Source organism: Peromyscus leucopus, chromosome 8a, assembly GCF_004664715.2.
Source record: "Peromyscus leucopus breed LL Stock chromosome 8a, UCI_PerLeu_2.1, whole genome shotgun sequence".
Classification (NCBI taxonomy): Eukaryota; Metazoa; Chordata; class Mammalia; order Rodentia; family Cricetidae; genus Peromyscus; species Peromyscus leucopus.
In genome coordinates, this window is record NC_051085.1 from 34,837,085 (window position 1) to 34,859,143 (window position 22,059).

General features: G+C 44.2%; 1 protein-coding gene and 1 pseudogene across 1 annotated transcript; one reads left to right on the plus strand and one right to left on the minus strand.

Annotated features, from left to right (window-relative positions):
* Nucleotides 1-219: 219 nt before the first annotated feature.
* Sf3b5 (splicing factor 3b subunit 5) lies at nucleotides 220-964 on the plus strand. The gene has a single exon (XM_028861787.2). It carries the CDS (start codon nucleotides 377-379, stop codon nucleotides 635-637), a length of 261 nt encoding a protein of 86 aa, XP_028717620.1. The 5' UTR covers nucleotides 220-376; the 3' UTR covers nucleotides 638-964.
* Nucleotides 965-5,445: 4,481 nt separating this feature from the next.
* On the minus strand, nucleotides 5,446-6,148 carry LOC114687096 (annotated as a pseudogene).
* Between the last annotated feature and the right edge of the window lie 15,911 nt (nucleotides 6,149-22,059).

Genomic DNA, 22,059 nt, shown 5'->3' on the forward strand with positions numbered 1-22,059 from the left:
CAACCAACCCCACCATCAAACATTTGGACTACAAGTCCCAGAATGCAACGCTTGGCTTAGAACGTAATCACCCAAGAGCCACCCAGCCGACCATCATGCAACGCTCCCCAAGTAGGCGGGCTCGGGAAGAGGACCGCCCCGGGTTTCTTAGGCAACTCCAATGCCGCGGCAGCATTCTCTTCCGCTTCCGCCCGGGAGGAGAGCGGCTACGCATGCGTCCCGGTGGCGTCTTTCTCCCGCGCCTGCGCTGGTGGAGGTTCCGTGTCGCCGGTAGCGGTTCCTTGCGGCGGCGGTGTCTTCCGTCTCCTTTGAACGCTGAGAGCTGCAGCCTTCTGCTCTGCGGGCCTGATCTCGAAGCCCAGAGCGACGCGGCGAGATGACGGACCGGTACACCATCCACAGCCAGCTGGAGCATCTGCAGTCCAAGTACATCGGCACGGGCCACGCCGACACCACCAAGTGGGAGTGGCTCGTGAACCAGCACCGGGACTCCTACTGCTCCTACATGGGCCACTTCGACCTCCTCAACTACTTCGCCATCGCCGAGAATGAGAGCAAGGCGCGCGTGCGCTTCAACCTGATGGAGAAGATGCTGCAGCCCAGCGGGCCGCCGGCCGACAAGCCCGAGGAGAACTGAGGCGAGCGCTGACCAGGCTTCCCCGCCGGCCAAGCCCTGGACCCCCTCCTCCTCCTCCTCGAGCTCCCTCCTTGATGCGTGGTCGTCCTGTGCTGTGTGGTCTTCCTTCGTCTCGGGCCTGCCTACCCGCGGACGATTCCCAACGAGTCGCCGAGAGAGAGAGAGACTGTCGTCGGGACCCCTGGGGACTGTGCGGGAGGAGCGGTGCTGGAACCGGCAAGCGCGGGAGAAGACGGCACGGGAGTGTTGACGCGTTTCGAGTCCGTTTTTTCCCCCCATAGTTGGTTGTCGTTCTTAACGTTTTTATAAAGTTTAAGGTTTATCTTATCCTTTGGTGTGGATTGCCGTGTTCCTTGGGTGGGATTCGAGGAGGGTTCTGTAGATCAAGGTTTTAAGCATTCATTGCCTTTAGTCCGTTATACACACTTTTTTGGTTTTTCGAGACAGGGTTTCTCTGTGTAGCTTTGCGCCTTTCCTGGAACTCGCATTGGAGACCAGGCTGGCCCCGAACTCACAGAGATCCGCCTGCCGGTGCCTCCCGAGTGCTGGGATTAAAGGCGTGCGCCACCTCCGTTATACACAACTTTTATGACATATGTCTTCAGAAATGGTGAATGAATTTTTTTCACTCATTCAGTGCTCACCAGAGCATACATTATGCCAGTCTGGAGAGAGAGAGAGGCTAAAGCAGATATAAGGGTTAGAAGATGCAGGTGGATTGGGGCGGCTTGAAGGATTCAGAACTTTAAATACTATGCTTATGATGCTAAGTTATTTCGATGATGACATTTGAGAAAAGACTTTAGGGAATCAAAAGAAATAGCCATGCAGAGCACGGGAAGTTATTTCCCTTCTAATAGGGCCTGTCAGTGCAGTGGGTTCAAGAGCAGCAGTGTGTTCGACTTCCTGAAGGCACACCAAAACACGCTGTATGAGTTGCTGGGCGTGGTGGTACATGCCTTTAATCCCAGCACTCTGGAGGCAGAGGCTGGGGGATCTCCAGTTTAATGTCAGTCTGGTCTACAGATCGAGTTTCAGGACTGTCAGAGCTACACAGAGAAACCCTGCCTCGACGCTCCCCTCCCCGCAATGTTGCAGGAAGGGAAAGGCCATAGAACACCAGGACAGCAACAGGAAGTGGAGGCTGCTAGGCAAATGCAAGGACTTTTGAGGGAGGTCTTTGCTTAAAACAAGATCTGGTGCCAGTAATCCCAGCACGTGGGAGGCAGAGCCAGGTGGATCTCTGAGTTCGCGGTCAGCCTGGTCTACAGAGTGAGTTCTAGGACAGGTGCAAAGCTACACAGAGAAACCCTGTGTCGGAAAAACAAAACAAAACAAACAAAACATGATCTGATGCATTTTAGAAACATGATTTCCAACCACATCTTGGGATTCCATTACACTTCTAAAAATTACTGAAGACATGGGAAGTTTTTTGTGCATTACATCTGTTGGCATTCAACAGAAGAAAAAACTAAATATTATACTTTAAATAATTGGTTTAAAAGAAACTGTAGCTGGGCATGGTGGGGCATGCCTTTATAGTCCTAGCAATGGGGAGGCAGAGCCAAGCTGTTCTACCGAGTTCAAGGCCAGCCTGGTCAACACAGTGAATTCAGGACAGCCAGGGCTATGTAGAGAGACCCTGTTTCCAACAAACAAAAGCAACAGTGATGGATTTCAGGAGAGAGAGCTCTGGAGCTAAGTTCTCGCTGTGCAAACGCGGAGATCTGAGTTCAAATCGCCACTACTACTGTAAAATCCGGGTATAGCTCCATGGGCATATAACCCCAGCGCTGTGGAGAGTTGAGACAAAAGGATAGCTGGGTCTTGCTGGCTGCTGGCTGAGCTCCAGGTTCAGACCCTGAGACCCTGTCTCAAGAGGAGGGTGGCCTGGAGAGAGGACTACATGGGTAAGAGAACTGACTTCCTCAGAGGACCCTGTGGTTTGATCCTCGGCACCCACATGGCCGCCCACAACTGTAATCCAGTCCCAGTGGGTCTACTAACCATTTCCGGCATCTGCACACAGCAGACACAAGTGCTTCACTTACATGCAGGAAAACATTCACTTATATAAAATAAAACCTGCCGGGCGGTGGTGGCGCACGCCTTTAATCCCAGCACTCGGGAGGCAGAGGCAGGCGGATCTCTGTGAGTTCGAGGCCAGCCTGGGCTACAGAGTGAGATCCAGGACAGGCACCAAAACTACACAAAAGAAACCCTGTCTCAAAACAAACAAACAAAATATCCAAAGCAAAAACAAAAGAAAGCAAAAAGGAAGAAACTTCTCTTTGCACCAGATGGAAAGCATTACAGAAAAGTACAACCAATCAAAATGCAGAGTTGTGGTGTCCAATCTCAACCCACACACCCTTCTAAAAGGTTCCTAGGTTCAGGGAGCATTTCTAAAGGGGTGGGGGTGGGGACAGAAATAAGTCCCAGAGGATCAGGGAGTGTGCTTCAAAGAGTGTCTCCTAGGAATGTCAGAAGCCACACTCAGAGAGTCTCACCAACATGGCAGCCTAGAGATGAACTGAATAAAGACAATAAACATGCTAAAGCAGACAGGGAAAGAGGTCACAAAAGGCCTCAACCCTCCACAAAGAACTACAGGCAACTAAGGGATGCTGAGAGAGGGAGAAGTAGTCTTCCCCAGGGAAGAGCACACCGGTTGGTTCTCTAATTCCACTGGTCAGCTCTGAAAACATGCATAGCAGTAACATAGACTGAGCAGGTATTTAGGACACACACACTCACGTATGTATGTGTATAACAACAATGAATGGGAAAGTGGCCATGGATTTGGAAGAGCAAGGAGGAGTGGGGGGGTGGAGGGAGGAAAGGGAAGGGGGAGATAGTGTAGTATAACCTCGAAAATAAAAAGTAAAACAAACAAAAAGAGGAGAGTGACGGAGTAAAATGCTCTGGCCTTGAGTGTGCATAGATCGACACACCTGTACCATGTGTGCATACACCACACACAGATAATGAAACACTGAATGATAAATTTTTATGAAAACAGTTTACCGAGAATGGCCTTCCTTCCTCCCTCCCTCCCTCCCTCCCTCCCTCCCTCCCTCCCTCCCTCCCTCTCTCTCTCTCTCTTTCTTGTAATTATTTATTTTTATTTTATGTACTGGTGTTTTTCCAGCATGTATGTCTGTGTGAGGGTGTTAGATCTTGGAGTTAAGACAGTTGTGAGCTATCACGTGGGTGCTGGGAATTGAACCTGGGTCCTCTGGAGGAACAGTCAGGTTTTTTTCTGTTTTTTGTTTTTTTGTTTGTTTTTGAGACAGGGCCTTCTGTGTAGCCTTGGTTGTCCTGGAACTCACTTTGTAGACCAGGTTGGCCTCAAACTCAGAGATCTGCCTGCCTCTGCCTCCCAAGTGTGAGAAGAATGTTTTTAAAAATACACTTTTGCGCCAGGTGGTGGCGGCGGCGGCGGCGGCGGCGGCGGCGGCGGCGGCGGCGCACGCCTTTAATCCCAGCACTCAGGAGGCAGAGGCAGGCGGATCTCTGTGAGTTCGAGGTCAACCTTGTCTACAGAGGGAGTTCCAGGACAGGCTCCAAGGCTACATTGAAACTCTTGTCTCGAAAAACAACACAAAAAACCCAACCCCCCAGACTTTTTGCTGCATATGTCTTCAGTATCTTACCTTAATAGAAGTCAGCTGGGCCTGGCGGCGGCCATGGCACACGCCTTTAATTACAGCACTCTGGAGGCAGAACCAGGTGGATCTCTATGAGTTTGAGGCCAGCCTGGTCTACAGAGCAAGCTCCAGGAAAGGCGCAAAGCTACACAGAGAAACTCTGTCAGCTGGATTCTCAAATTGGCTTCTACATTCAGACTGTTGGAGCAGATTGCTTTTAAAGATACACACTTTAAATTTTTGTTTCGTAGACCTGGGGTTAGAACTTAAAACCTTGGACATGTTGGGCAAATGCTCTAACTACTGAGCCATACCTTCAACCTCCAAAATGCTTTATGTTAAAACAAAACTACACGTGTTTTGTGTGTGTGCATCGCTTCTGTGTAGAGGTGAGTTGTGTTCCTCTACCGTCTGCCTCCCAGAGGTGGAACTCAGTTCGCCGGAGTTGTTGGTGACGCCAGTACCCTCTGAGCCATCTCATGCTCCCCCCAAACTCATTTTCTAATAGTATGTAGTACAGAAGGAATGTTTAGCCTTTTCAAATAGTTGTTCATATTCTTAATTGATACGTCAGTACAAGCCAGCATTCATAGCTTTAAAATGCAAATTACAATATGCAATATAAAGCTAAGTCAATGTGCCTGCTGCTCTTGTTACATTAAAATTCATTCACCTATTTTGAACTATGAACTTAAACCCTTTGTACCCAGATATTAGACTATCTATGATCAGTTATTTGGACGGTATTAGCTCACTGAGTCCAATGGGCTTCCAAATGATGACACATTTCTGTGCATAAAAGATCACATTCATTGGTAATCACTCCCGTCTCATCAGGAATGTATTACAGTACTGAGAAACTGCAAAACTCTGGATGCTGTTTGGTTTCAGCTTTTGCTTCAAAAGCTTGAAATGCCACCGATAGTAAATAATACGTACTTTTCCTTGAAGTACCAGACCCCTTTGATCCCTTTGATTCCCTTTCCTTTTTTTTTTTTTTTTTTTTTTTTTTTTTTTTTGCTATTTCAAAATGCTTTATTTTCACTTGGTCCCAAGACTTGGGAGGGGCTCCGGAACGGTTACAAAGCTGCCCAGAGGTTCAGGTGAAGGTCCTGAGGCAGGGGAGGGAGCCCCTTGGAAGGTGACATCTCCTAGTCATTCATGCTTGAGAGTGAGCCTCTCGAAGAGGTACTCGCCCAGAGATGGCGAGGGCACACCAGTCTGTGCTGGCTTCGGCCCAGCCACCCTGCGGAGGTTGGTCAGGTGGTTGCCCATCTTCTTGGTGAGCTTCACCTCCTCACCCAGGAAGTGGTTTTCCAGGAAGTCACCGAGGTGAGGATCTGTGCGAGCAGAAGCCCGGGCATGAAGATCCAAGAGGGCCTGGTTCAGGTTCTTCTCCAGGGCCAAGGCAGCTTCCATGGCCTCCTGGGATTTACCCCACTCACCTTGAATGGCTTCTGCACGTCCTGCACACGGCGGCTGCTTCTGTGTTCGTTCTGCATCTTTTTTTTTTTTTTTTCTCTTTTTTCTTTTTTTGATTCTTTGAGACAAGGTTCCTCTGTGTAGCTTTGCGCCTTTCCTGGATCTCGCTCTGTAGACCAGGCTGGCCTCGACCTCACAGAGATCCACCTGCCTCTGCCTCCCAAGTGCTGGGATTAAAGGCGTGCGCCTGCAGCCGCTCGCTCGGTGCCCTCCGCTTTTCCTCGGCCAATTTGAGGAAGAAATGGCCTATGTCATCCCGGTCAAAATAGTAGTCCAAAGAGAGGTAGGTGTAGGAAGCCCGCAGGTGCAAGTTGACCAGGCGGTTCACGGCAGCCTCCACTTCTGTGGAATAATTCTGACGGACCTGGGAGCTCATGGCTGATACACAGTATGGAGCTAACCACAAAGAGACGGTGCTGGTTGGCCCTAGGAACCGCAGGCTTCGAGGAGATGGTCCCAGAGGCTGCGACTGGAGACACTTAGAGGTGACTGGAAGCTAACAAAGGGAGTTCCAGGGTCTGCTCCGTCCAAACACTGTTGAAGCAAGCAAGACCCAGACACAGGGTCTCCAGGTGCTGCCCTTTGATTCACTTTCAAAAACGAATCTGCCAAATGCCCAAGTCTGCAAGTTACACTGTAGGACTGGGCAAGCGGCTCTGCAGCAGAGTGCTTCCCCAGTGTGCCTGAGGCCCTGGGTGTGCCCCCCAGTAATGTAAACATAGGAAACCAACAATAACACTAGAGTTGTTTTCTTCGTGCGGAAAAAAATGGAGACGGTCTGCGTCAAGGGCTAAAATGTCGTAAAGTTAGTGGTCTTAGGGCTTTATCAAGGACTCCCCCTCCCCCCAAATGCTGTATGTAGCCTAGGCTGGCCTCAGTGGCCGCCAGTTCCTTACCCTCTTGCCCCAGCCTCTTGAGTTGCTGCGTTAGAGGCATGTCCAGTTGTCTGCCTTTCAGCACAGACACTCTTGTCAATCAAACAGTTCTAACTGCCCTTACTGATCAGGTGAGGCAGAATATACCCATTAGTAGTATAATTTGACGCCATTGTCTTGATTCACACCAATCACAGCTGTTGTTGATGTTGCTTTTGTATAATCTGTGCAAATATTAACTGTGAAAAAAGTTAATAAACTCCAGTTTTTATTATGAGAAGCATTTGACTTTACAGATTCCCTGAAATGCCTTTTACAGCAACTTTACTGATTTTCCTGAGTGACTGATAGTGGATTAAATAATAGTTACTTGGGTATTTGACAGACATTTTCTCAAAAATGAGTGAAATGAGCCATCACTTCGGGAGAGCTCCTAAATTACTGCATCAGAGGGCTCCTGTGGCTGCCGCATTGAGAGTAGACAGGAGAAGTGAAAGGGAACAGATTGTAAGTGTTCATGCAATTAAAGTGTCAACACTAATGCATCACCCCACCCCCACCCCACCCCCTCACCTCAGAGAGTAAAAGTTAAGCTGTAAATCACGGTTTCATAAAACCCTATCCAGGAATACAAATTGTTGTTCCAGGGAACTCTTGGTGGAGGCTGCAGGAACAGACTGAGAGAGATGGCAGCTTGCACTGGAGAGGAAGAAGAAAGGCCTAGACCTATAGAATGAAATAACATATGTGCTAGCCCAGTGGTTCTCAACCTGTGGGTCACGGACCCTCTGGAGGTCAAATGTCCCTTTCACTGGGGTTGCCTATGACCATCAGGAAACACAGATAATTTATATTACCATTCATAACAGTAACAAAATCAGTTATGAAGTATCAACAAAAATAATAAGGCACTGTATTAAAGGGTCGCAGCATTAGGAAGGTTGAGAACCACTCTGTTAAACTAAGGAGTGCATACATCAGAACTGCAGAATTTGAGGAGGGACTTAGTATTTTTGAGAAAGGCTTCCATAAGCTAGTTAGGGTTTGAATTGTAAAAATGACATGAAGGCAAAGACTTTAGTCTGTTTTCTTAACTGATTTGTTTCAAGCATCTAGAACAGTGTCTAGCATATCCCAAGGTGTTCAGTAAATGCTTCCTGTTCAATATGGAAAGAAAGGACTTACAATAATAAGATAATAATAGATAATCTATTGTTATTCCTGTGCTTCAAGCATTCTTCACTAAGACAGGCCATACTGAAGAAACAGATCATGGAATGCATCTTACCATCACAACAGTCCTAACTAACACTGATAAACTTCACGGTTTAGTTTATACAATCTTTATTTAACACATGGAAGAGACTCAGGGAAATTAATTTACCCAGAGTTATATCGTAGCTAAGCCTGGATATTATTATTAACTATCTGAACATTTATTATTAGCATTATTATTTTTTTAGCTAATCCTGGATGATGATTACTATTAGCTGTGCTGGTTAATTTTTTGTCAACTTGATACAAACTAATGTCATCTAGAAAGAGGAAACCTTGACTGAGAAAATGCCTCCGGGCTGGAGAGATGGCCCAATGGTTAAGAGCACTGGCTGCTCTTCCAGAGGACCTGGGTTCAATTCCCACCAACCACAAGGCAGCTAACAACTGTCTGTAACTCCAGTTCCAGGGAACCCAACACCCATGGCAAAACGCCAATGTACATAAAGAATAAATAAATTTTAAGGGGGGCTGGAGAGATGGCTCAAAAGTTAAGAGCACTGGCTGCTCGTCCAAAGGTCCTGAGTTCAATTCCCAGCAACCACATGGTGGCTCACAGCCATGTGTAATGAGATCTGGTACCCTCTTCTGGCCTGCAGGGATACATGCAGACAGAACACTGTATACATAATAAATAAATTTTTAATAAAAAAAAGAAATGAAATGAAAATGCCTCCATCAGACTGGCCTGTAGGCAAATCTGTGGGGCATTTTCTTGACTAATGATTGATAGAGGAGGACTCACCCACTGTGGGTGGTGCCACCCTGAGGAGGTGGTCCTGGAAGATATAAATAAGGTGGTTGAGGGTTGGAGAGATGGTTTAGTGATTAAGAGCACTAGCTGCTCTTCCAGAGGACCTGGGTTTGATTCCCAGCATGTCTAAGACAACGTACAACCTCCTGTAACTCCAGAGGATCTGATGCCCTCTACTGGCTGCCCTGGGCACCTGGCATACATTTGGTATACAAACATGCATGAAAGCAAAACACACATACACATAATAAATACATAATATTTTTGCTGTCATTTTAAAATTTAATAAAATAGATAATTTCATTACATAGAGAGTGTCAAATCTATCCACTCATTGTTAAAGTTTTAGAAATATGTTCCATAAAAGCTTGGTATTTGGGAATTAATCAACTATAACATTTCTGCAGGTACAGAGTTCCCACCTTTACCTCCATTCTTATTTTGAAAAATACAGAAAAGTGCAAAAAATAAGATATGCTATCTGGGCTGGAGAGATGGCTCAGAGGTTAAGAGCACTGACTGTTCTTCCAAAGGTCCTGAGTTCAATTCCCAGCAACCACATGGTGGTTCACAACCATCTGTAATGAGATCTGGTGCCCTCTTCTGGCCCGCAGGCACACACGCTGCATACATAATAACTAACTAACTAACTAACTAAACAAGCAAGTAAATAAATAAATAAATAAATAAATAAATCTTAAAAAAAAAAAGATATGCAGCCGGGCGGTGGTGGCGCACGCCTTTAATCCCAGCACTCGGGAGGCAGAGCCAGGTGGATCTCTGAGTTCGAGGCCAGCCTGGGCTACCAAGTGAGTTCCAGGAAAAGGCGCAAAGCTACACAGAGAAACCCTGTCTCGAAGAAAAAAAAAAAAAAAAAAAAAAAGATATGCTATCCATGTAACACAACTGAAAGCCAGCCAGTATCTTCACATATTTACTTGAAGTCTTTAAGAGAATGAATGCTTATATAAAATGAACACCAGAGAATTCATACCAAAGGGGAAGAAGTTTGTATGATTAGAAGCCTGCACTCTGTGGTGATATTGTGTCCCCCAATATATTGTGCACCCTAATGAGCTTATCTGGGGTCAGAGAACAGAACAGCCACTAGACAGACATAGAGGCCAGAAAATGGTGGCACTCACACCTTTAGTCCTAGTATTCCAGAGGCAAAGATCCATCCAGATCTCTGTGAGTTCAAGGCCACACTGGAAACTGCCAGACATGGTGACACACACTTTTAATTCCAGGAAGTGATGGCAGGAAGCAGAAAGGTATATAAGGCATGAGGACCAGGAACTAGAGGCTGGTTAAGCTTTTAGGCTTTTAGCAGCAGTTCAGCTGAGATCCATTCGGATGAGGACACAGGAGGCTTCCAGTTTGAGGAAAAAAGATTGACTGAGGAGTTGGCGAGGTGAGGTTGGCTGTAGCTTGCTCTTTTTCTGTGATCTTTCAGCATTCACGCCAATACCTGGTTCCAGGTTTGTTTTTATTAATAAGATCTTTTAAGATTTGTGTTACAGCACTCGATGAACTTAACAGGAAATGAAAGCAGTGCTGGAACTTTGAACACTGTTATCTACAACTCAGAGGGGAAAACAGGCCTGATACTGCTATCAGCCTAGACCTGAAGTCTTCACCAGTCTAATAAGAAAGCTGTTTAGAAGAAACAAAATCAGTTATATGATCATACAGTAATGTGTAACGTAATTTCAAGAGGACAGAAATGATAGAATGATAACTACACATTTACCAGGATTTAGAATAGTGCTTCGGATGAACACGAAGACTAACTATGCTTCGGATGATGAACACCAAGACTATATTTGGAAGCAAATTGTTCTCTGAGGAGCAAAGCTACACACCAGAAATGATAAGCAACAGTAAATGTAAAATATATGGAAATTGAAAGCAAAAAACTAAAACAACAACAACAAAAAACCAAAACCAAAAACAAAAACAAAAAAGAAAGATAAAGGTAGCTGAGTGTAAGTAAGCCTGTGGAGAAAGCCGGTTACAACATTAACATGGCTCCACTCCACTACTCTCTCCAGGTTCCTGACTTGAGCTCCTGTGTTCACTTTCCTCCATGGTGGATGCTAAGCTGTCTGGTGAAATTCATCCTTCCCTGTAGTTAGAGGTTTTTTTTTTTTTTTTTTGGTCTAGCCCACGGTTAGAACAAATTTTTTTATCTGTCAGTTTCATAGTTGTTTAGACTCAATCGAGTAAACATATAGAGATTTATATTGCTTATCAACTGTATGGCTAAGGCAGGCTTTTTGTTGTTTATTTTTTTATCTTAAATTAACCCATTTTTATTAATCTATAAGTTGTCACGTGGTTCCTGGCTTATCGGTATCTTAATGTGTTGTTTGTTATGGCGGCGGCGGCTGGTAGTGTCTCTCTGACTTAGCCTTTTATTTTTACAATTTTTTTTGTTTGTCCTGCTTAATATGTTTTGTCTGGCTGCTGGCCAATCAGTGTTTTATTTATTAACCAATCAGAGTAACATATTTGACATACAGAACATCTCATAGCACTTCCCCCCCCCCCTTTTTTAAAGGAAGGTTTTAACTTTTACATAGTAAAATTATAGATAACAAAACAATTATTAAGAAAGAATTACAGTTATAATATCCAGTTTATTTATAATAATTAGTTTATTTGTATTTGGCAAAATTAAAGAAGATACCCTATCTATTTTATATTTGTGAGTCTAAGGTTTCATATCTAACTTATCTTTTATCATAACTAAGGAAAATTATAATTAGTCTTTAACTACATCAAAGACCCCAGAAGGATATACTATTACCTGAGAAACAGGAGAAGGATGTAAGCAACTTTTGGGAGTCTTGTAGGGTAGACAGAGATAGCTGGCAGCCTGGACAGTCACCTAATGTTCCTTTGTAAAATTGGGGCATCTGTCTTTAGCGCATGGGCCTAGAATCTTTGTCATTTTTTTTTTTTAGTGTCCTATAGAATGTCTGGCAGTTTCCTCTGTGAATCAGGAACCTGAAGGACCATTTTGCCAAGCAAAGTTCAGTGGTCACCTTTCTATGGGTCTTGTATGTCCAGTTAATCAAGCAGTCCAGGCAAGAACAGTTTCTTGCCCAAATGACTATTTTTGTCAAGAAGAAGATAAACTCCATATAGAGTGTCTTTGATGCCCATCCTCCTCTCTGAAGTAAATCTGGTGCTGTCAGAAGCAGACATGTCTCATTGTCCAGAAAGTCTAAATTTTTAAAACATTTTAAATGTCATATTTTATAGGTCTTTGAAATGTTTGAAGATTACCTGTCTATCTGAAATATATCTATGTATACCTAGAAAACTTAACATGACTATAAGTTTGACTATCATAGAAGACTAATTGATCTGTATTTTTAAATTATTCATTATAATTTTAAATGAGTTACATAAACATAATACCTCAAACGGGAATAGAAATATATATATATATATATACAGTATAACAAAATTAAGTTTAAACTTGTATCAATAAACTAAAATCTATACCAATGTAAAACATTTTAAACAAGGTGCTCTTTAAAAGTAGGTTTAATAATCTATCCTTTTATCCTATCATATCTATATCACTTCCCTTCTCCTTGCTGCTTCCGTCATGGTGTTTATCACCACAACAGAAAGCAAACTGGAATATCAACTAAGCCTAGATTATCATTACTGAGTCTAGATTCCAACCAGATCTTCTAGCAGAAAAAAAAGTCTAAATCTCAACTGCATAATTTAACACAGAAAAATAATATTAGAATAGTTTAGTGCTTTTTGTTTGGTGGTGGTGGTGGCTTTTTGTTTGTTTTCAGACAGGATTTTATTGTGTAGCCCTGGCTGTCCTGGAAGTCGCTTTGTAGAGCAGGCTGGCTTGGAAGTCACGGAGCTCCTGCCTGCCTCTGCCTCCCAGGTTCCAGGACTGAAGGAGCGCACCACCACCTCTGACTCAAGTCATCAGTTACTGTCTCAGACTTTCAAGATAGAGATGTTGAAGCCTTGGTGGCTTATTTGAATCAAGGAGTGTGAGAACATATGAGGTATCTCATCTACTAAATCCGAACCGTACGTATACTTATCAGTAAAAGTGGCAACAACACTCCCAGTGGGGACAATAATTTTGTGCTAAAAATTTTCATTCAAGGGTCTGAAAGTAAAGTGCATCCCAGGAACCAAAGTGCGGTCCTGATGTAGTTAGTTGTTTCAGGCATCCTTAGAGCAATGTCTTCATCAAACACTGGAGGGCAGTAAAGGATAGGGATTACATTTGTGAACCACACCGAACAAAGAGTCCTGCTTACTTCAGATAGGACTCAAGTTTCTGTGCCTGTCACCAGGCGAATGCAGTTTGGAAACCGTTGATAAACTATAGCGCACTGGGCAAGTTTTCATTAGATAAGCAGGCATCATCCTTCTCTCTTACTGATCACTGTGGATGCTCGCAAGGACGGATGAGACGCAGATCCCACCCGCGAGCAGATATAATTTGGCAATGCATAGTGGTACAGAAATAACTGATCCATAACTAACAGCCCGGGGTGGGGTTGGAGCAGGTGGGATGGGGTGCAGGGTGGGGGGAGGTTTAGGAAAAAGAGTCTAGGTGTTTTTAGGTAGATGTTATTGAGATTATTGAACACTACCAAGGAGGGAGAACATGTTAAGAAAGGCTTATTGAATGGGGCATGGTAATCCTAGCACTCAGGAGGAAGAGGCAGATGGATCTCTGAGTTAAAGGCCAGCCTGGTCTACAGAGCGGGTTCTAGGACAGCCAGGGCTACAGAGAAACCCTGTCTTGAAAAACCAAAAAATAAAAATTAAAATATAAAATAAATAAATAAAAGAAAGGTGTACTGAATAGGACTTTTTATTCTGTTGTTTTGAGACAGGGTCTCACTCTATAGCCTACAAGGACCTAGAATTGACTAGGTAATCAAGAGCTGGGGTTATAGGTATGTGTCATACCACGCCTGTCTTGACCAGGACAACCGGGGAATGAGACAGGATTTCTACAGATCAAAACAAGGATGTTTTGAGTCTCTGGGGTTATTACCACTATCCAAGGAAGAAAAATCAAATCTGCCTTCTCCACTTCAAAACTGTTCTATTACTTTTCTTTGTTTATTATTTTTGAGGCAGGGTCTTTCTATGTAACTTCCTGCCCTAAGATTATAAGCATGTCCACCATGCCCGGGTCAAAACTTCTAAGTCCCTTGCCCACTTTTCTTTTTCTTTTAAAGATTTATTTATTTATTTTGTATACAGCATATATGACTGCCGGCCAGAAGAGGGCACCAGATCTCATTACAGATAGTTGTGAGCCATCATGTAGTTGCTGGGAATTGAACTCAGGACCTTTGGAAGAACAGTCAGTGCTCTTAACCTCTGAGCCATCTCTCTGGCCCCTTGCCCACTTTTCTAAGATAGAGTCTTATATTGCCCAGGTGCTGGCTTTGAACTCCTGATCCTCCTGCCTGGGCCTTCTGAGTTCTGAGGTTGCATATGTGTACCCCCATGCCTGGTTTATAACTTCTTACTGTGATTTAAAGGATTTCCTAGTCTTTGGCCCCTGCTCTCACAAAGCTAGAAAAGCAAGTTCCAGCTCCTAGGACGACAGCAATCATGTTTGTTAGGACTTGTCAAGTGTCACTCTACCCAGGATTCCCACAGTGTGATCTCAGTTAATCTTCTCGGCAAACTCAAGCAGCCTATTAGGCCATTAGACCAATAAGCAAACACATTTAGGTTGTTTGCCTGCTCTCACCGGGCAAACAAGCAGTTGAGCAGCAGGTTACCATGGGGTCTTGTTCCAACATCCAGGCTCTACAGCACAGGCAAAGGTTGCTAGAGATGGGTTTTACAGAATTCCAGTTCCTTGAAAATGTGTTAGCAGCTCCCCAGTGTGGTGGGGTGATGAGAGGAATGTTTGGTAATTAAAAAATTCGAGGCCAGGCAGTAGTGGTACAAGCCTTTAATTCCAGCACTCGGGAAGCAAAGGCAGGTGAATCTCTTGTGAGTTTGAGGCCAGCCTGGTCTATAGAGTGAGATCCAGGACAGCTAGGGCTACACAGAGAAACCCTGTCTCAAAACCGAACCAAACTGAATTTAAGAACAGAAAAATGATGTGTTCCACCCTGGGCTTCCGGAAGATGGCTCTGGTGGTAGTATGTAGGGTGGAACTCAGACCCACAGATAAGTCCCCTTTCTCAGACTGTATCTCTCTGTGAAAGTGAGTACCTTTGCGAATAAAAAGTTTTGTTCTCAGCTCGCTCGCTCTCTCTCTCTCTCTCTCTCTCTCTCTCTCTCTCTCTCTCTTTCTGTATCTGTGAGACTAACAACTTTAAAATATTAGAAAGAGCAGGGTGTGGCGGCGCACACCTATGATCCCTGTACTCAGGAGGCAAAGGCAGGCAGATCTCTGTGAATTGGCAGCCACCCTGGTCTACACAGTGAGACCCAATCTTAAAAAAGAGTATGGGGGGGGGGAGATGAGGCATTAATTATATTCCACAAATTTAGTATCTAAGGCTCATTTTTTTTCCAGGATAAGAGTAAGAAAAATAAAAGCTAAAAAGGCAGCGTTACTGTGAATTCTGGAAATTTGAGTCAGTGTCTGGGAGATGCTTGCCCGGCCGCCTCAACAGCCAGTGATCTGGCCACTGGATGGTCTACATCACAGAGGTGACAATCAATTTAATTAGCCTTTCCTCCCACTTCTCACATTTTTTTTCCCCAGACTCTCCACGCTCTACATCTTCCTTACAGGCCCTCCACATGTGCATCTTCATGTCACTGTGCCACTTAACCCCGTAATGGTAAAAGCTGCCCAGTGGGGCGGGATGGTGGGGGAAGACTCCAACTCATGGAAGACAAACGTTGGGCTGCAAAGGGCCTTTTGAAGTGCTGTCACTTTGATCTGGGTTGCCTCCAGGCCTGCTTATTCTCTGCTTCTGCATGTCTTGCCCCCCCTCCCACCCCCCGTCCCCAGCTGTCCCCAGCCGGCACTCTTGTCACTCCGTCCTCACTGCTTCAAAGAGCCTTAGCCTTCTCTTCCCATGTCTTTTCGTAACAGTGGCCTTCAAAGCAGAAATGTCTTCATAGTGTAAAAAAAAAAAATTGAGGTAGGATTAAAAAAAGAGAGAATGGGAGTAGAGAGGACACAGGAGGTAATTTTAGGGGCTGTAATGCAACATTAGAGAGCGTTAAGGGTTTTCCCTTCCTTGCCCTCCCATTCCTCAGGTCCAAGCCCTCAGCTAGCTCTGGCCCCTGGTTCATCTCCACTTCTTTCAGCTCCGTTATTTTCCTACCTGACATTACAGATATTATACTTCATTGATTTTTGATATGGGGACAAAATGTTTTGTCCTTACAACAAACAGACACAAAGCAAGACCTTGAGAATGCAAAGTGAGGACTCTACTGCCTCTGAGCTGAAGTGCTTTCTACAATTAAAAATAAATATATAAAGAGTAATAATATATTCTTTCTATTCCAAATTAACGAGCACTTATCCTTATCAATTTCCTACTTTATTTTAAAATGAAGTTTTAAATATATGTGTGTGTGTGTGTGTGTGTGTGTGTGTGTGTGTGTGTGTGTAAGTTATATGTGTGTGCATGTGGCACCCTACTTTCAAAGAGCAAAAAGAAGCATTGCAGATAAAATTAATGTCTTCTGCTGGGACCCTTCTTTTCCCAGCATTTCCTCTCTCCACATAGCCATCTGCTAAAGCAATCCTTCACTTCTGGGAGCATTTACAAACATTTATTTATATCTAAGAACTGCTATTATTATTATTATTATTATCAGGAATTATGATTCTGTTTATGGAACTATGTGAATCAAATTGACGGCTTTTCAAAAAGCTAAACAAAGAATTGATGTGTTTTCTTAGTTTCCTTCCTATCACTGTGGTAAGATAGCCCGACAGAAGCAGATTGAAGGAGAAGAGTTGACGTTGGCTTACAGTTCCAGAGGACACAGTCCATGGTGGGTAAGATTCGGTAACAGTAGCATGAGACAGACCAGTCACATTTCATTAGCAGAGGAAGCAGAGGGAGACTCTGGAGTGGGGTCAGGTTATGAAACCTCAAAAACTCTCCCTCACAACTCCCTCTCCATTGACTTCCTCTGCAAGGCTCCCCCTTTCAAAGGTTCCATAGCCTTCCCAAAAGGGCTGGGGACGGTCCTGGTTGGTTTTATTTGTTTGTTTGTCAACTCGATACAAGTTCCAGTTATCTGATAAGAGAGAACCACAACAGAGGAAATGTAGCCCTAAGACTGGCCTGTAGACAAGCCTGTGAGCTGTTTCCTTAATTGGTATGGGAGGTCCATCCCATGGTGGGTGGTGCCATCCGTGGTCAGGTGGTCCTGGGCTCTGTAAGAAAGCAGGCTGAGCAAGCCATGAGGAGCAAGCCAGTAAGCAGCACCCCTCCATGGCCTCTGCATCAGCTCCTGCCTCTAGGTTCCTGCCCAGACTTCCTTGGATGGGAGTATAACCAGTAAAATGAGATTAACCCTTTCCTCCCCAAGGTGTTTGTGGCCATGATGTTTGATCACAGCAATAGAAACCGTAACTAAGACAGGGGTCACGTGTTGAAACACCTGGAGGAGACCCTATGGGGGACTTTTCACATTCAAACCCAAACGAATATGATTTGGTAATTCTCTTCCTCGGCATATATCAAAAGGAAAGGAAACGGAGCATTTAAACAGGCATTACATGCTGATGTCCGATGCAGCATTGGCTGCGGTTACCAAAGAGTGGAAACAACCCCCGCACCTGCCAGCTGAGGAATGAAGAAGAAACGGAGTGTGGAATGTGCGTAGACCACAACCTTCTTCAGCCACAGAAAAGAATCAGGTTCTGATGGATGAGTGCCGGAGGCATCGTGCTTGCAGAAGCACGAGAAGCTGAGTGTGGATCCTTAACACCAGGTAAAAAGCTGACACAGCACTGTGCATCTGTATCCCCAGAGCTGGGGAGGCAGAGACAAGAGGATCTCTGGGGCTCGCCACTGGCCAGCATCATCATCATCAATAATAATAATAATAATAATAATAATAATAATAATAATAATGTAACAGTGTCCGTTGCTACCTGTCCCCTGATATATACACAAACTTATGCACACCAATATGTACTCACATACATGTACAAACACTCACACACACAAGAAAAACCCTAAGCAGAGATCAGTTGTGGACCTTTTCATCTATTAAGTACTGAATGAAACTCTAATGTTCCACAATGCATTAAAATCCACCTATAAGCAGTTTGCATCCTTCCAAGCTTAGCAAGAGCAGTAGTTTCATGTTTGTTTGTTTTTTCTGTTTTGATGGTTGTTTGGTTGGTTTCTTTGTGCCTCAATGCCTCTGGAGGAATCACACATGTATCCTATCAGGAGACACATGGATAAAGTATAAGGACTGTCAGTCACTCAAATAACTTCATGATCTCACATAAAAGAGAGCACATATTTACATAGCCTCACGCTAAGTAAATCTCAAATATATTTTTGATTGAATAAGAAATGTCACAATTCTTGTTTTTCCAATTACTCATTGAAGTGACTTTTAAAACTTATTAAAAAAACTTCTAAAAAACTGTGTGTGTGTGTGAGAGAGAGAGAGAGAGAGAGAGAGAGAGAGAGAGAGAGAGAGAGAGAGAGAGAGAGAGCACACTGATGTCACAGCATGCAAATGGAGGTCAGAGAACAACTTGAGAGAGTCAGGTCTTTCCTACCATAGGGGTCCTGGGGGAATTCTTGATGTTCTGTGATAAGAAGCTTCACAGATAATTAATGCAATGAAATAAATACCCCCCCCCTCTCTGTCTGTCTTCTTTTTTTCCAGAGTCTCATATATCCAAGGCTGGACTTGAACTTTCTGTGTAGCCAATGACGACTTTGAACCCCAGGTCCCTCCGCCTTCCCTGCTTGGGTGCTGAGGTTATCAGCACACACCCTCATGCCCAGCTAGCCAGAATATTTTTAACCTATTTCAGCTCCCAAACATCTTTAGAATTTAGACTCTAGGACATACGGGGCCAAAAAATTTCATGAATCTTTGACGTTTTGTGTCATAGAGACAGGTATTTTTAAGGTAGGAACTGGGCATAATTGCATAAAGAATTCCATAGTTTGATAGCAGAGCTGTGTTTTTTTCTTAGATAAAATTGGATTAGTGGGGAATTGAGTGCTAAATACTATGCAAGTGTTGTGTGGTCACAGCAGGGAGTTATAGGAGCTCATCATCTGTGCTAGAAACACTGAGGGCTGGGAATGTAGCTTGGTTGGTAGTACTTGCCTGGCTTGAACATGGCTTTGGGTTCAATCACTAGTAGTTCAAGTTCACAAAACTAGGTGTGGTGCCACAGCCCATAATCCCAGCAGGTGAGGTAGACGCCTCAGCAGGGTCAGATATTCAAAGTCAGTCTTGGCTACATAGTGAGTTCAAGGGAAGCCTTGAATACATAAGACCCAAGAGTGAGAGAACAAATAGATACACACACACACACACACACACACACACATACACACACACACACACGAGAGAGAGAGAGAGAGAGAGAGAGAGAGAGAGAGAGAGAGAGAGAAGAGCCAGCAGAACCATGTTTAATTCATTAATTAGATTAGAGTTTGTAAAGGGCCTGTCACAGACCAGCATAACTGGAATTAGGACCCTAGCATTTATATCAAAGTTGAGTGTGGTGGTGCTTATCTGTAATCTGAGTGCTGGGATCCCTAGGCAGGCAGATGGATCCCTGGAGCTGGCCAGCCAGTCTAGTCAATTGGTTTGGTCAATGAGACCCTGTCTCAGAGTATAAAGTGGGGAGTACTACAGGAGACACCTGATGCTGACTTCTGGCCTCCACATGCACGCACACATGTGTGTACATGTGCCTGCAATACGACTCTGTGTTCTAGATGGAGGAGATACCTTAGTAAGTGCTTGACATACTGTTTTTTGACACTATTCCTGGGGAGACGTGGACAGATACCCACTGACTACAGATAGGGAACTGACGGCAGGTTAAAGTATGGTTACCACAGAAGTCAAACATGGTGAACCAGAATTTTATTGGGGTTACTTACATAAATATGGGTGGAGAGTCACTTACAGAGGCATAAATTATTCAGAGACAGCTGCATCCTCAAAGCTCATCCCTACATGGGTGACAGTTTGCAAAAGCTGGAGAATGAGTATACCACTCAACCTTCAGGCAGCTCAACAGGTTAGAGAGTGTCCCTTCCAGAAAGTTCGGCTGGTCTGAGCCTCTTCCAGGGAGCTTAGTTGGTCTCTGCTTCTTTTAGGCAGCTCAGCTTACCTGAGGGTGTCTCAGCAGCCTTTATTGCATATATATATATATACCTGGGAAGGAAGTGGCTTAGTGAATCTGGTCAGTTTCAGGGACTTCCTGAAGCTATTTGAGTTGTTTGCTTCCTGAGCATAAGGAGCTTCTCTGCAGGATGGAATGTTTTTACAGCCCCTCGCAGTGGTGGTTCTCAACCTGGGGGCCATGACCCCTTGGGTCAAATGACATTTTCTTTTTTGGGGGAGGGGGTTCAAGACAGGGTTTCTCTGTAGCTTTGGAGCCTGTCCTGGACTAGCTCTGAGGACCAGGCTGGCCTCGAACTCACAGAGATCCACCTGCCTCTGCCTCCCGAGTGCTGGGATTACAGGCGTGCACCACCACCGCTTGGCCTCAAATGACATTTTCACAGGGGTCGCCTAAGAACATCAGAAAACACAGGCATTTACATTACAATTCATAACAGTAGAAAAATTAGTTTTGAAGTAGTAACGAAAATAATTTTATGATGGGGGGGTCACCACAAAAAGAGGAATTGTATTAAAGGGTCATAGCATTAGGAATGTTGAGAACCACTGCCTTAGAAAATTCTGTTGTTTTATGACAGAAGAAAATCTCAAAGAAAACTGCTAACACAAGGACCGAAACTCAACCACCAGAACCTACATAAAATCCTGCCTCAAAACAAACAAACGAACAAAAAAAAAAAAAAATGAAAGTTGGGGTGGAGAGATGCTGAAGGATTAAGAGCACTTTTACTCTTGCTGAGGACCTGGGTTCAATTCCCAGCACCCATGTGGCAGTTCATAAAAATTGTTACTCCCATTCCAGGGGATCTGACATTCTCTTCTGGCCTCCTTGGGTACTACATGCACACATTGCACAAATATACAGCAAGCAAAACACTCTTATGAATAAAATGATAATTTTTGAAAGAGTAGACAGTATCTGAAGAATGACCCCCCCCAAAGTTGTCTGCTAACCCCCACCTACCTGCACACAGATATGCACATGTGAACATTGACTATGAACATTGAGAGAACCTTGAAGTCAGCACAAGATACCCCAAGACCAAGTTCTCAGCTCAAAGGAGATTTCTTTGCCCCAGAGGGACAAAGAGCAGGGAATAAGAGACAAAGACAGGAGACAGAGGATGAAGAAGATGGGAAGAGGAACAAGGGAGAAAGGGGAAGGGAAATTCACCACCGAGGGCCAAAGAACTGCTCTGGATAGAGACAGAGGCAGCCCATAGGGAAATGACAGTTTATAAAGGTAAAGGTAGAAACCCCGTGTTAGGATGAGGTGTTTAATTTTAATTGGGCATGTTAATTAAGGTGGCCAAGCTGGACCTTGGCAGTCAGCCTCAGGAGGAGGAAGTGGCCAAATAAAGGAACAGACCTTGGGGGCTAGCTTTAGGAAGGTAATTTAACAGTTTTTAGCAAGGCAGAGGGAATAGGGGAGACAGGCAAGCCCTGCCAGAGCCATGTTTGCCATATTTGGACTGGCTTAGGGTTCCTTTAATTTATGCGAATGCCAACATGTAATTTCAGATGCCAAGCATGTTACTATTCAACCAACCAGTTGGTCATCTCTGCCATGTTCAGTATTAAGTGAATATGACATTTACTTAAGCATCAAGTATCCCACCAACCTGGCATAATGTTCTCTTTACTCTTTGGCTTAATATAAGTACTTTCTGTTCTAGATTTCTGCCAAATGATCGAATCTTGAATATCAGCAGCATGCCACACATAAGCCAGGGAGGGTTTAATTCAAACTACTCTCTGCCTTCTATGTAGATATCGCTAATAACCATTTTAAAACAGCAAGCTGAGTTTCAAAGATAGTATTAAATCTATGTTCTAAATTGGTGTCATGTCTTCATTTTTCATGAGGAGAGATTATGGTTATGAAAAGAGACGAAGCTTACTACAAATTCACAGTTAATGGAAATTCAAGCTGTAGCTGCTACATGGCATAATTACAGAAATTTCTCCTGATGAAGCTACTTAGGCAAAATTATTCTTTGTGTCAATTGGAGTGTACAAAGAGTTCAGCTGAGG